General features: G+C 47.2%; 1 protein-coding gene across 1 annotated transcript in view; it reads right to left on the reverse strand.

Moving 5' to 3' along the window:
• The window catches only part of TRIO (trio Rho guanine nucleotide exchange factor), a 305,380-nt gene that overhangs the window by 79,097 nt on the left and 210,535 nt on the right, over positions 1 to 15,748 (reverse strand). The window contains exons 28-33 of the mRNA XM_054715266.1: positions 14,522 to 14,614; positions 12,276 to 12,387; positions 10,410 to 10,600; positions 8,344 to 8,445; positions 3,864 to 4,006; positions 3,199 to 3,298 (exon numbers count right to left, since the gene is read on the reverse strand). Coding sequence (XP_054571241.1) covers positions 3,199 to 3,298; positions 3,864 to 4,006; positions 8,344 to 8,445; positions 10,410 to 10,600; positions 12,276 to 12,387; positions 14,522 to 14,614 — 741 coding nt within the window. The remainder of the gene's footprint in view (positions 1 to 3,198; positions 3,299 to 3,863; positions 4,007 to 8,343; positions 8,446 to 10,409; positions 10,601 to 12,275; positions 12,388 to 14,521; positions 14,615 to 15,748) is intronic.

Genomic DNA, 15,748 nt, shown 5'->3' on the forward strand with positions numbered 1-15,748 from the left:
GAACCCGCTGCAATTCCACGATCTGGGGAAGCCCTTTCATCCTTTCTCACACTTTCGAGGCCGTGAAGGACCTGTGGTCTCGTGAGGGGTATTGGGAACTAGTGCCACGCCCACTTAAACACCTCAGTTCCGAGTGTCATTCCTTCAGGGTGGGTAGGAATCAGGAGAGTGTTTAGCTGGGTGCTGCTGAGGGACAGGCTTTGTCACAGCTTTGCCGGGGCAGGGGAGGGGGGGGCGTGGCTGCCTTCACAGAAGTGGGCCTGTCGGGTCACAGAGCTACACAATGAAGTTCAGAGAAAGCACATTAGATGAGAAAAACAGAAATTGGTAAATTACCTAAAGTATTTAACAGGCAGTTTTTAAAAAATTCTAATCCAGGTAGAATGATCAATTTCTGCAAACCTACACTTTTGTCGTAGTGGTTTATTCTTCCTCTTTCATTGGTTACAAACAGAATTTGCTGTTAATGGCATCAGCTCTTAGGATGATGCCTGCTTTTTCTACTGGAGTTGTGCAGGCTCGGTTCCAAGTTCACATAAGCCTGTTAAGCCGTAACAGATCCGAAGCAGAGCTAGTAATGTGATTCCTAACTCCAGGGTAGAGCCTTGTTTCTGTGTGTACCCTCCTGTGGACTCGTTGGCCATGCCTCCGGGGACCAGGAATGTACTGGGATGCTAGCACTTGAATTCTCTAAGGTGAGAAGGCACCTCGGAGCCCTTACTACATCCAGGGGGCATTTCCAGACTCCCACCACACCCATCCTATATAATAAAAGCCTAATATGCTAAGTGTCCAGTCGTCCGTTCAACCAATCAAAGTGTAATATGCTAATGATATGCTAAGGCAGCTCAACTGATCGCTATGATGTGCACTGACCACCAGGAGGCAGACGCTTTGACTGGTAGATTAGCTTGCTGCTGGGGTCTGGCAGATTGGGATTGAGCAAGATGGGCTGGACATGCCCTGGAGCCCTCACACAGCCCCTCCCCCCAGCTGGCCCCACCTCCGATGGGTCCTCATTGGGGGCAGGGCTAGCTGGACCCTACCTGTGCATGAATTCGTGCACTAAGCCCCTAGTCTATAATAATAAAAGGGTAATATGTTAATTAGACCCGACGTCTTCCAGATGTCATTCTGGACATCCTTCCTGACGAAGCTAGGGCTGGAGGGAAGCCAGCCTGGGCCCCAGGTGCTTGCTGGTGGCCAGAGGGAAGCAGCCTGGGTCCCAGGTGCCTGCAGGTGGCCAGAGGGAAGCCAGCCCGGGTCCCAGGTGCCTGCAGGCGGCCTGAGGGAAGCAGCCTGGGTACTGGGTGCCTGCCAGTGGCTGGAGGAGGGAAGCCCGGGTCCTGGAGGGAAGCTGGTGCCGACAGCTGGGGGAAGGAAGGCCTACTCTTTACTCCTGCACGAATTTTCGTGCATTGGGCCTCTAGTTTATACATAAACCCCATGAAGAGACAAAGTCAGCCTTTCTTCTTGGAGAAACCTCCAGAAAAGTCTTAACACACCTTCCAAAAGGCAGAACTTTCTGCATTTATTTATCACTTTGGTAATGTCATTCAAATGACTTAAAAAAACCCTTTAAACTCACTTCAGATAAACCCAGGCCAGATCCATGAGAATATATGTGGTAAGAAGGTGAATTTGGGGCCTGAGGAGCCTAGAGCTGGAGGGGTGATTCTCACCAAGGCAAGGCTATGAGACAGTCTGAATGAAGGGGCCTTTCCCCTCAACCTGAGTGTCTATTAGCTCCCATAACTATTAAGAATTATTACTATAATTCTTGTGTAAACAGAGTATTTAAGTTACTCAACCACCTCAATTAGTATCTTTTTTAAAAAGAAAATAATCAGAATTACTCTAATGAAATGATTCCAGGCTCAAACTTTATTTTCTTAACTCAGCGGCTCTGGGGTGGGGCCGCAGGGAGCGATGCTATTAAGCACTACAAGCCTGAACATGTAATTTATCTTATTCCTCATTATTACTACTGGCAAGAAATATTTGCTGAATTCTCATACACTGAGCTCGGAGCAAAATAAAATGAGACATTGTTTTTATTCCTCAGTCCTCATATTCTAAGCATTTGAAGTTCCAGGACTTACTATTAGGAGAACTCAAAAAGAAGAAAAAACAACAACTAATTACTCAAACTAGAAGTATCTTGAAAGTGAAATCATTGTAGAAAAGTTGCGTTTTAAAATATATTTACTTGTGTCTTGGAAATGACATTTAAATACCATGAATTCTTCTGTAAAACTAGTGAGAAAAGAGCGAGGTCTGGGATGGTAAGGATTGCCACCTGAAATAGCCCCCATGTGGGACTCCCTCTCTGCCATCAATCGTTCCCAAATGAAGTGAAATCAGGGCTCCTCCTTCCTGCGCATGAGCGGGCCCTGGAAACCTGTTACCAAGAGCTCCTGCATCTCACGACCCAGACTAAGGTCTCAGCGCAGCTCGCACCAGGCAGAGAGAACCCAGGAATTCCGAACCCCTATTCCCTGTCAAATAATTTTTGTTATAAAATCTGGCTCATGTCTAGGAAAGAGCCGACCAGGTGCTCATCCCAGTTGAAACAGACGAGGGCGAGATGAATGTCCCCCACGGGCTTTCTGAGGACACCCGGGCATCGTGTAAGCCCAGGAGCCCAGCTTCTCCTGCCCATTTATTCTGCAGGCGTTTTGAATCCACAAGCCAGAATCCGGGGATACTGCAGGCCACCTCTGTGGACTCTGACACAAATCAGATCTATCGTACTGGCGGTCGGCGCAGGCGCAGGCCCAGGCCAGGCGCACTTCCTATGTCTGGAAGGTGCCTTAGGGCCAAGAGGAGGGAGTCGTGTCCCTGCTTCAACCAGAATAGCTCCCCTTTTACGCACCAGGGCTCTGGGTCATATTGTTTTAAAATAACAGGTTCTCCTGCTTAATATAAAATGGAAAAGCTTACACACACTCCCGGGGACACCTGATCGAACAGGTAAAGCATTGGGAAGGGCAGTGGTTTGTTTGAATCCTCAGGGTAAACGTCTTCTAACCCTGAAGCCCCAGCCTCCGCCCTGGTACCGGTGCTGGCACCACGTTCAGCACAGCAGCTGTTGGACAACGGTGATGACGACTGTCACTTACACACAGAACGAGGCTGCTTCCCGTCAGACCGGACTGGCTGCACGCGCGTCCCCAGCGCAGGCTGGCTGCAGCTTACCTTATCGCTGTCCAGTGTGTTCTGCGACGTCCGGGAGGCGATGGAGATTGTGTCGGGCTGGCTGCTACCGTCGCCCTGGCTGTCCAGATCCTCTCCGTCCCTGGGGACACAGGACATTTTGAATTCCTGACTCTGCTGGCTTTGTTTTTTAGACTGGTAAGGCTCGTCCATCGGTCATTGGAGAAAGAACAGGTGCGTTTCAAGGGGTGCAAGTCAGTCTTCGCGACTGCTGCTACTTCCACTGTATTCACGCGTACTTGATACCTCTGTGCTAAGCCCAGGCTCTCTGCAGGCACTGGGCTAAGTATCTAACATAGATCATTCCACTGAATCCACATAATAAAAAATAGAGTTGACACGATCATTTCCAGGTCAGAACTAAGAAACAGAAACGTGTGGATTTGCACACGTGCCTGGACGGACTCACCATTGGGTGGGAAAGGCGCAGTGGCTGGAGATTCGCACACAGCCCTGCACTTACTTTAAGCGGAAGCAGGGTCCTGTCTTGACGAAGCAATTTCATTGCTAAGAATAAACTATGTTTAAAAACCATATTCCTCCAAATGTCTGAGAAAAACGATTTTTTGAAAAATATTACGTTAACACTGCCTTGTTCCTTCCCTATTAAATAAACAAGCTTAGCAAAACCTCCCGCCCACACTCACCTCCTGCCCTTCTGCCGCGCGGTCGGGGCTGTCTTGGGGATGTGAATGGGCTCCTTCAGGGCGCCTTTCAGGTGGATGGTCCTCTCCTGGATCACCTCCCGGATGTGCTTTATCCAGTCCTGCTTGTTCTCGATGCTGGAAGCCTGAACCGGTGCGAGAACCCATCAGACCCTGCCCCAACCACGCAGACCTCCACATCGCTGGAGCTTCCCATTTCAAACATCACTTTCCAGCAGAAAAGCAGCCCATCGTATGTTTAATAGGCCACCAAAAACATGACCCTAGTTTTGAATGTTTTTTAATCACAACCATTTTTATTTTAGAGCACTTACGTTATTCCACACCGATGGATATTCTTATCACTGATTGTTCCCTGGCCCCAGGAACTTAAAGCAGCCCCGGGAAGACATGGAAACACGGCCAGCCCAAAGCAGAGCTGCTCTGAGGCAACTCAGGTCAAGAGGAGTGGTCAGTGGCTGGTGAAGTGTCAATGGACCCTGAACCACAGGTCATGCTGCCCCGTCACAGGACTCATCGGACAGCAGCTGCAGCCGCCACATTTCCGCACCCACCTCCTCCCCTCCCTCCCGCAAGCACGAGAGGACTGGGGCTGCCTTACCCTCGTGTGAAACGAGGGACCGTGGCGTGGACACAGAGATGTGCCGGTCACACCGCCAGCAGGTGAGGCTGCAGCTCCCAGAGCACAGGACAGAGCCTGCACTCATCGGCCCCTAGCTGTAAATCGGAATAAACTGCTGGAATGAACGAGTGTGTCCTACTGCCAGTTCCACGTGGTGGGCTGACCTGGGCTTTGTTCTACCTGTGGAGAAAGGTTCCCTGGGCATGGCACGTGGCAGGCCCTCAACAAGCATTTGTTGAATGAACACACATGGCGTGACTTTGCCCAGATTTTTTCTCTCACTGTGCCTCAAAGGAGGCGTTTTGTGTTTTCTTTTTACATGTCCTGGGCCTTAGTAACAGTTTTTAATTTCCTTATGGAAAACATCAACCTCCTAGGATATACACATAATTCCCTGTAAATGATTAAAACAATCGTCAGTGGGATTGTAGATGAGATCACAAAGGGAGGGGAACCCGCCATGTCCTCATGGAGGGCCGTGTTTTGAAACTAGAAAGCCAAAGCCCATGGTGGGAGAGGAAATTAAAATTGAGAACTCTCTAAATAAAATGCTTTAACTGGAGGATATGGCTTTAAAGTTATTGAGGGACAGTAACAGGGAAATAAAGGATAAAAGGGGCCCCTTGCTCCCATTCCGGAATCCGATGCCAGGATAGCAGTCACGCCGACGCTGGGGTCGGAGCAGCGTGATTAGGGAGCCGGGGAGTTTGTGCATGAAGTAAGCGTCTCAGGGTGGAAAACTTGAACACACAGACCTACTGGAATGTGAATGCCTGGTACAAATGTTCGGGAGCCTGCACACAGAGAAGTATCTGAGGAAGAACATCTGGCCAAGTTTGGAGACAAATGAGGAAAACTTACTATGGTTCAGAAATAAAGAAAATTCTTATGATATAAAGCAAATTTATCATTACATTTATAGAGGATAATTCTCCTAGTAGTCTCAATCCATTTAAGGAAGGATTTAGAAATAGAATTCTCCCTTGTAGACTATAAAAGTAAAAAAAAAGGCCACATTTTGTTTTACAACTAACAGGCCATCAGCATCATTGCCATGACAGCCATGACCACCATGACTGTGACCACCTCCATCACTACCACATCCCACTGCCACCGCCACCAAAACATTTTCTCAACCACCACATCACTCAGTCATCTCCGCCACCATTTATACCACCACCATCTCCACCGCTGCCACCACCACCACACCATCTCCACCACCACCACCACCATCCCACCACCACCACCACCATCTCCACCACCACCACCACCACCTCCACCACCACCACTACCATATCCACCACCATCACCACCATCTCCACCACCACCACCACCATCTCCACCACCTCCACCACCACCACCATCTCCACTACTACTATCTCCACCACCACCACCACCACCACCACCACCATCTCCACCATCACCACCACCACCACTACCATCTCCACCACCTCCACTACCATCTCCACCACCACTACCATCTCCACCACCGCCACCGCCATCACCACCACCACTACCATCTCTACCACCATTACCACCATCATCACCACCATCTCCACCTCCACCACCTCCACTACCATCTCCACCACCACCACCACCACCACCACTACCATCTCCATCACTACCATCTTCATCACGACCACCATCTCCACCACCACCACCACCACCATCTCCACCACCACCACTACCACCACCATCTCCACCACCACCACCACCATCACCACCACCACCATCTCCACCACCATCACTTCCATCTCCACCACCTCCACCACCACCACTACCACCACCATCTCCACCACCACCACTACCATCTCCACCACCACTACCATCTCCACCACCATCACTTCCATCTCCACCACCACTACCATCTCCACCACTGCCACCACCATCATCACCACCATCTCCACCACCTCCACCACCACCAATACCATCTTCACCACTACCACCATCTCCACCACCATCACCACCACTACCATTTCCACCACCGCCATCACCACCACCACTACCATCTCTACCACTATCACCACCATCTCCATCACCACCACCACCACCATCTCCACCATCACCACCACCACTACCATCTCCACCACCATCACCACCATCTCCACCACCTCCACCACCACCACCACTACCATCTTCACCACTACCACCACCACCACCATCTCCACCACCACCATTTCCACCACCGCCATCACCACCACCACTACCATCTCCACCACCATTTATACCATCACCATCTCCACCACCACTATCTTCTCCATCCACCACCACCAACACCATCTCCACCACCACCACCATCACCATCTCCACCACCACCACCACCACCATCTCCACCACCACCACCATCTCCATCACCATCTCCACCACCACCATCACCATCTCCACTGCCACCACCTCAATATCCACTGTCATCACCATTTATACCAGCATCATCACCACAAAGCAATCTTGAAAATTAATGAGAACATCATTTCGTTTAGTCTCTTCTTGGAAGTCAGGAAAATATTACTCAGAACTCCCTAGAAAACTTTCATCTGGTAAAGCCCACAGAAAGTCTTTTGTTCAATTGCATCATGAGTATTTTATTATGTCCCAAATGAAAGTAATCCATAACTGGCTAAAATATCTGGCACTATTTCTTAGATACACCCTTTGGCATATGTCACTGCAGCTAATCTGGATAAACACTTAATATAAGTTGGAAGTTTTAACATCCTGAGGATACTTTAAAATTTTATGCTTTAGAAAAGCTCAGTTATCTAATATTTAGCTAACAGTGCAATTTATGTTTTATAGGGCTTTCTGCCAGTACTAACAAGAACACACTGGGTTGGTAATAATATATTCATTGTAAAGTGAATATTCCTTATTTCTATGTGAGTAAACACCTTAAAACACAATGGCATAACAGTCAGCGGCTCTACGAGTGACATGCTGCTGAATAACCTGGGGTTGCTGGAAATACCATAGAGATTCAAAGGAATGTAAGACAAAATCGCTGATGTGCAAGTTCACCCAGAGGCCCATTAAGCTTTTGGCTCGTCTCCCAATATTCTACAAATCTTTGTCTACATCTTCCCCAGAACATCCTTAAGTCAATTATGGTCTTTCCAGACAGCTCAAACAGACAGTTCCATCTGTATTTCCTCAAACACAGAAGGAGGGAAGTACATTAAGACACCCTTAGGGCCCTCTGCCATTCTTAGGAGAGGGTAGTGTATTCAAGACAGAGTTCAAATCAAATGTTCAAAGATGATTTCCTCCCCCAAAGACGAGATACCTCGAAGTACCCTTAGTGTTTTTTAAACACTTTAAATCAAAACATTATATAAAACCCTGTAGCTGATCATTATCCCCCTTTTCCTCTGCCCCCAAACTAGTACGCCAAAGAGCCTAGGACCCCATGGAGGCAATTGGCATGTTCAGCCTTGAAACGTTCCAAGGCCGTCACACTCCACCAGATGCCCATGTTCCTCTAAAACCAAAGGTCAAGTGTGCATGGAAGCTGTGAGCCCATGATCTCTGTCCTAGACCTGAACTTCCTGCATCTCTTAGGAATGAGCAATTTTTTTTAAGACTGGAAGTACGGGAAAAGTTTGAAGACTCGCTCCATTTGATTTGAGTAAGGAAGCAAAAGTTCAGCTCACGTTATTTCATCCCTGGAATACCAAACTGAATTTATTCTACTGTTTTTGTGGTAATCACTAATCCCAACAGAACATAAAAGTAACACATAAAGTGATATGAAAACCAACAGTTTCTACCACAGGAAAAAAGAAAGCATTCATTGCCACGATAAGCATGTCACAGAGCACATCCCCAAGCTTCCCGTGGACGTACCTTAAGGACAATTTTATTATCTGAAGTTGGCGTCCTCCCCACCCACAGTGCAAATTTGCAGGGATCTCCTTCAACATGTTCTGTGACACCCAACTCTGAGGTCTGGGTAAAAAGACAATGATATAATTAGATGAGAGTACAATTCAGAGACCATGTGGTCATGCTAGGTTAGAACAACGTAGTTTGTTAAGTTTAATAAGTAATCCTTAGCCCTCACTTTAGTGAAAATAAGGAAATTTTGTTCTGAGGCTACAAACGGCCGGTTTCATCTTTTTCATTTCCTGTGAGCACTGCTACTGGAGATTCTGATGCAAGTCCACAAGCAGGTCCAGAGGGAAAAAAGCAAAGTATCTGAAACCTTATTATCTGGAAGACCAAGAGTTGACTCATTTCAACCTTAAAAATAACAAAATGCGTTTGTTCTGGTTGTGAAAGAGCTGCCACCTCCCATTTCCCACATGAGTGAAGTACCTTCATGGAGGGCAAATGGTGTTTTAACAGCTCAGTTATTTTCCAATTTGTTTATCAATCGCATAAACTTCCAGTATTTCACCAATAATTTTAAGGGCTAAGGAAAAATTGCTCTCTGTAATATATGTAGGTGTAATATGCAGAACACGGAAGAGTGTAGATGAAGGTCAACACCTTCAACCCCACCACATAATGTCCCCCCCCCCCCCCGTCCCCCCGTAACGCATTCTTCTGCCTTCAGCGAAGGAAGTGATTCATAACCCACAGCGCAGAGGTGCCTCTGAGGGAACCTCAACTTTTAAAAGATAAATTAAGTGAAGATGTATCAGTCTCTAAAACAGACTAGCCTGGTCTCTGAGGCTAGATTAGAGCCAGCTAGTGAAATTACTAGCCAGCAATGCTGCATTTTTTCTTTCTAGTTAGAATATGATCTAAAATGATGTAAGGTGGCTGTGATCCAAAAGACAATCTCAAACAGGATGTCAGCCAAAGGAAAGGGTATGAAAACCATTAGCTTGAACTTGCAAATTCCAGATTATTATTAAGATGCTCTCTACACTTGGTAGTATTTTATTACTTTGGGAATTTGATTAACATATGGATACCATAAAAACATATGACGAATAAAATATAAATTAACCAAATATCTATCAATATGTATAAGCAATCTTCCATACCTTGTATAAAGAAAGCAAATTCTAATGCGTTTTCTATTATTTCTCTGATGGTGATTTTTCCTTAGTTTGCTTAATCCTCCCGCTGCCTGATCCTGCCCAGCCATGTTTTGATGACAGTGCTCTGAGATATTGCTACTAAGGGAAGAAGGAAATATAGTGGACCCTGGGGATGACATGTGCCTGAGATCTTTCTGAGCTGACATGTGATTTTATAAAGAGACGGGTTGGACGTGCTCCCAATGGAAAAAAGGCACCAGGTGTGTTTCTCTGGCCAGGAAGTACAATGACAAGTAAGAATTCATCACTGTAACTGCCAAGCACTCAAGGGCAGCTGTCTCTAAATAGGTGGGATTGTGGGTCTTTAAGACAATTTTTGCTTACATATATTTTTCTCCAATAATAATATTTTGCTATTGTTAAAACCATATATTTGTTTATTTTAAATTTATTTTTAATGAAAATATATCAAATTTTGTCATTAAGATCCCACAGTGAGCCACCCTGTAAGGCTGCATAAGTATATTCCAATGTTGGTGAATGAGAAATTAATTATGATGATATGAGAACTTCACAAAATCATAGTGAGATATAATCATTTTGTGTATTTATAAAGCCAGTTAAGGTACACGAAAGGCAAATGATTTAAATTCACTTACAAAGTGTGTTCTTATCCTGTAGTTAGATTCCCTGGAATTTAGAAAAAGCAAGTATCCGAAGTCTAGGAAAACACAAACTCAGGTGCGCCCTCTAGTGGACTCACCGCTGTCAAAGAATTTCACTGAAGATGAAATCATGACAATTTTGGACTTTTCACATTTTAGGATAACCTTAAGGCAACAAAGAGTAATTTTTCTCTACCTACAAAAATGTTGCAATTATGTTACCTTTAAACTTAAAATTCCGAATGCCAATACTTACAAACAATTTGCTTTTATAAAGGTACTTGCTTCTCCCACTGGAATCTTTCACTTCTTTACTAAATACTAAGGACATTTCAAAAAGGAAGAGATGCCGTTCTCGACCCTTTCGAATTAAGGTTTTTGGGTCCCACACTTGGAAGGATTCCTGCAGGATGAGTTCTCCCTGAGACTCGATATTTTCATCAAACCCTACAACATAAAAAAGGAGGCACAATCAATTTAAAATAAAAAAGACAGCATTATGATTATTAAACATGTATAAAATGCCCATCAATTAAATCTCAGATTAGCATTTCCATTTGGGCCCCTGACTCCAGCCTCCCCAGCACTGGCCCATCCAAGAAAGGCTAATTCTTCCTGAAACAAGATTTTACATATATTTTTCGGTGTGTGTGTGTGTGTGTGTGTGTGTGTGTGTGTGTGTTTAAAGCAGGGATGCCTCTTGGCTTTATTCCTTGTGTTCTAGCTCCTTAGGGTGGCATTCTCACCAGCTGAGAATGTCACGTCTCGTCACCTGCACTCACAACACTCCTCATGCAGACCTCCTCAGCCCAGAATGATTCCCTGACGTTCCCAGCTCGCGTCTTGATCCTCTGCTTCCTCGGCCTAGAACACCCTTCCAGGACATTCCTCAGCAGTCCTGGCCTTTCCACCAGGCCCTGGTCTCGCCTTCCTTCTGGGTACTCATCTCTCTGGAGTTCTCCCTCTGCATGCAAACTTCTTCATGCGAATCAGTCATTCTCTGGCCACTGGCTGGCTTTCATTAATCAATGCTCATCTCTTCATGGAAGGGATCGTTGTCTGGACTCTAAGATTCCTGTGGCAGGTGGGGGCTGCTAATTGTCTCCCAACTTCCTCTCTCCCCCCTTCCCTAATAGCAGAAGCCCCCTCTACGCTGCTCAAGTGAGCACTACATTTCCCAGCATCCTCTGCAGCTCTGGGAGCCCCGCACCTATGCTCAGGCCGCATGGGAGAGTCACATGTATGATGTCTAGCTGCTCCCTGCTGTCCCCTCCCAGCCCCGCGACCCCATGTCCTGCCCGATGCAAGGTTAACACAGTCTAGACACATCCTGAGCCGAGCCAGCCAGGCAACATCCGAGTCGTGGAGAGACACGAGCAGGAGCAGAGCCCGAGTCCTTGCCGTCAGAAGGGCTGCCACGCCAGCTCAGCATTTCACATCAGAGAACGAGAGAGCCATGCCACTTGGCCTTCATTTTTGGTCTCTGACCGAGAGCAACACCTTTGCCCTAACTAGTGTACGGCTCAGTGCTACCAGCAGTAATGACACACACAGGCCAGCAGCGCTTCTTGTAAATGTGTGTAACCTGAGAGTAACAGTTAAACTCTGTAACACAGAATCACCTTCTTAAGCAGAAGCATTCAGAGAAATTATAATGGCAACATTTTAAAGTGTATTTATCTGATTCTCTACCGCGTTACATACCACATTCACCTGCATAGGTAGTTGTGTGGTACTCACTACGTTCCCGGCTCCAGCAAGTGATGCAATGGATGCAGAGATGGGGAAGCAGCAAGCCCTTTCAAGGATTTTCTCATCTTAGGGGACTGATCTATCCTAACCCATCACCTAGCAGAGACCAGGCAGGTGAAGGCCAGCGACACGAAGCTCAGAGTGGGGGGAGGCCATTCCCAGTAATGGGACAGGGACAGGTGGTTAGGTGGAAGCATTTCACGTGATCTTTAAGGGAAGTAATAAAACCAATTCTTTAAAAAAGAAGACATTCACATCTAGACTCTTACTCCTAAGTAAACACAGAGGCATGAAGCCAAGGTTTTCAGGGAAAGGGAAATCCATCCACAGACTCAGCAGAAAGCACACACAGGTGTGGGGCGTCCGGTACCTTCCAGCATGCTGAGGTGCATGGCGTCGTTGGCTCGCTTGGGCACGCTGAGCATCACCTCCAGGCCGTCTTTGATCTCCCCTTTGCCTTCCTCACAGCACGTGAGGAGCTCCTGCAGAAGACCAAGACCGTGAACTAGCGAACACTGCGACGTTCTCTACCACCAAGATCTTTGCAGAAATGAAAGAGCTTTAATTTTCAAGATAAAAAAACAGACTGTGGTCTCCTGGGCATATATTCTCACAGGAAACAAATTACTGTCTTTGTGTCCAATGGACAGACGCGTCTGTCCTGCTCAATCAGGACATTTCTTCACATCACAGAAACCAGGGGGAGTCATAAGTTAAGATAAAATTAGTGTACATGTCAACTACCAAGCCCTAAAAATGACAAATAAAAGTATTTAATTAGGAGAGCAGAGAAGTCAGCTACTGGTGTGACTGAAGGTCACGCCAGGGTCCAGCCAGTACCGCTGAGCTTCCACAGGGCCCAGCAGGCCTCTGAGCCTCTGGTGCCATGAACGCAGGGCAATCGAACCCGGAACTGCACAGCGTGCGGCAGGAACAGTGATGCTGTAGGAACACCTATGGTGAAACACCCTTTGCCTGTAGCATGTTTAGAAGCTCCCATGATTGCATCAACACTCCCTGAGAGTGATGGCATCTCGGATCTCAGGGACACCGTCATTGATGAATGATAGCAAGGGCAGCAAATTCTGACTCCTCTGGGCTCCCAGACATCTCACCTGTGCATTAATGACTACTGGTCAGGCAGTACCACATCAACAGCGCTCTGGGCCCAGGACTCAACAGAGGGACATGACAGTGAGGTCAGCTCTGGTCTCACACCCAATGGTCTGGAGCAACTGAGCTACCGACAAGCACCTTCACTCACGACCAGATGGCATTTACCTATGATGCTGAACAGCATGGCAAAGAGTGCTTCCACGCACGGAGACCAGCTGCACTGGCAGCAGCTCCTGGCTGGGGATCCACACAGCTTACTCCTGTTTTCCAGAAGGACCCTCCGCAGAACCAAGGGAGGGTTATGAGTTCCAGCCCCAGCCAGGAGTGACCAGTGAGGTCACTGAGCAACGGTCTGTAGAGAGCCACGGGCGAAAACCAAGTCCTCAATCCTGAGGACGTCAGAGGTGAACCGCCTTTGCGGAATAGGAAGCGAAGAGCAAATGCTAAGATAAACAGCTTAGCCTCCGGCTTCCACTGCGTGGTTACAGCCCACATGTCTCTGCAGGGACAGGACGGTCAGACAGTCCCTCAGGGAGATCCTGACACCGCGGGGCAAGGGAGCTGCTCCGACAGAAAGTTCCAGAATGGAACCACTTCCACAAAGGAAGGCAGCCACTTGCTAACTATTTCTCCATTTTTCTTACCAACAAAGAGAGTAAAGAAGAGTTTCAGGCATTCATAACTCCCTCTTCTGAATGTCATGATTGCCTCCTATTATTGTGCTAGGACTGAACCAGGGACACAGGTTCACAAAATACTGTTACTGGGATGAATGACTGGTACATTCTAATGTTTAATTACTAACATTCACCAGCCAAGGAAATGGGAGGGTAAACACCATTAGATGGAGGCTGTAAATTACTTTCCTTGTAGTCAAGAAAATATGTATCAATTACATATAGAATGCACTCTTAGACATTCTTACCACAAATTCTAAGTTTTCTTTACCACCCAATTGCCATAACTAATAGTTATTAGATTTTTACAAGTGTGACTTTAGTTACAATCATTCGTAACCAAGAAAAAGCAGAGGTCAGTGTGACTCAAATACTTGCGATTTGTACGAACAAAATGGACACATTTGTGTGTGACAAATGACTAGACCAGAGGGTAGTTCTGGGTTCAGGGGAAACCTGGGTACCAGCCTGGCCTGAGTGCAGAGCCACGCCCAGGTGGTGGGGACCAGTGACGACTAGGGGCGCGCCCCACCCTAAGGCCAGGCCCCTCCCTGCAGACAGCACTGTGTGAGGTGAGCTTCACATATGCAAAGCGTACAGCACAGGGCCTGGTCCGTAGTCAGCAGGCCATCCGAGGAGCCATGGTACAAATATCCAGACTGACAACTTCTCTTTGCTTTCTCATAAATGGCATGATTTAAAACAAAGCAAAACATGCTAGGTGCTATTTTTAAAACTCAGGGCACTTTACAGATAAAGAAAAAAGTCACAATAGCAATGTACCAATCATAAACTCTGCAGGCTGCGGATGCTTCATACGTACTTTCAAAAGGAGCTGGTACTTGGTTATGCGCTGCACTGGTTTAATAAGGTAGGAGGAGATGGAATTGGCTAACCCGTGCCGCTGCTGGATCTCCTGAATTAAAGAAAAGTTATAGAAATAAGTAAATATAAACACCACTGAGCAAGGTAGATAGCACCAACTCACAGTTTACATATCTGTATCCCCACAATGAATATACACACATTAGTTTTCTGTAAATGTAAAGCAGAAATCGCTGATTATTCTTTTAATATGGCCAACCTAAAAGTAGTAAATGTGTCATCACTTTGAACCCCGACGATGGCGGCGCTGACTCGGCATCGCTGGCTCTCAGATCAAACAGGCTAAGTCAACCACCCCCAGCGCTGTCCCCGGGGGCCGGCACGGGTGCCCGGAAGCCGTCACACCTGAGTCAGGGACCGACCGCCCTCCCTCCCTCCCACCAGCTCCTGAAGCTTTGGCCACGTGTGCCCGAGTCACCAGCCACGTGTGCCCGAGTCACCGACCACAGCCCTCCCCACAGACGCTTCCTTCTTCCCCACTGACAAGGCTACACACCGTCACGGAATTCTGCTCCCCTATTCGCTCTCTCGACTCAGCTGCCTCAGCCCAGACTCCCCACGCCAATCTGCTGTGGCTGCCGTTCCTCAGTTCTCAGCATTCTCCTCAGAATGTACCAAGAACAGCTATCATCCGGAGGCCACGCTTCAAAATGGGCTCAAAAGCCACCACAAGGCTGTGCTCTCCATCTGTTAGTCATTGGGACCCGGCTCGCCGGGAAAAGCAGACCGGAGGCCGATCCCCGTGAAGTGCCGGCCGCACGAATCACCAAATGACTTGTTCCTCAGGCATCTAGCAGATTAAATTAAAACCTGACAACTCCTCCTCTGGCTTCCAGATCATAAATGTAGTTTCCAAGGTTTCTTTTCAATTTGCCATGGTTTAAAATCGTGGGATTCGGCATGTAACGATGATACACATGTTTGTCATTTAATAGCGCCTCTAAAGGGTTTCTTCCACATACAGTAAAATTCAGAATCTTAAGGGCAGGTCAGTGAGTTCTGACCAAGGTTAACCCACTTACAAGAACTCCCAAACCAAGACACGGAACATTCCCCGTCACGAAGTCCTCTCGCCCCTTCCACTCTGCTCCCACCCGTGCCCCCACCGCCACCAGAGGCAACCCTGGTTCCGATTTCTATCATCATAGATTAACTGTGCATATTC

This window comes from Eptesicus fuscus, chromosome 4, assembly GCF_027574615.1.
Source record: "Eptesicus fuscus isolate TK198812 chromosome 4, DD_ASM_mEF_20220401, whole genome shotgun sequence".
Lineage (NCBI taxonomy): Eukaryota > Metazoa > Chordata > Mammalia > Chiroptera > Vespertilionidae > Eptesicus > Eptesicus fuscus.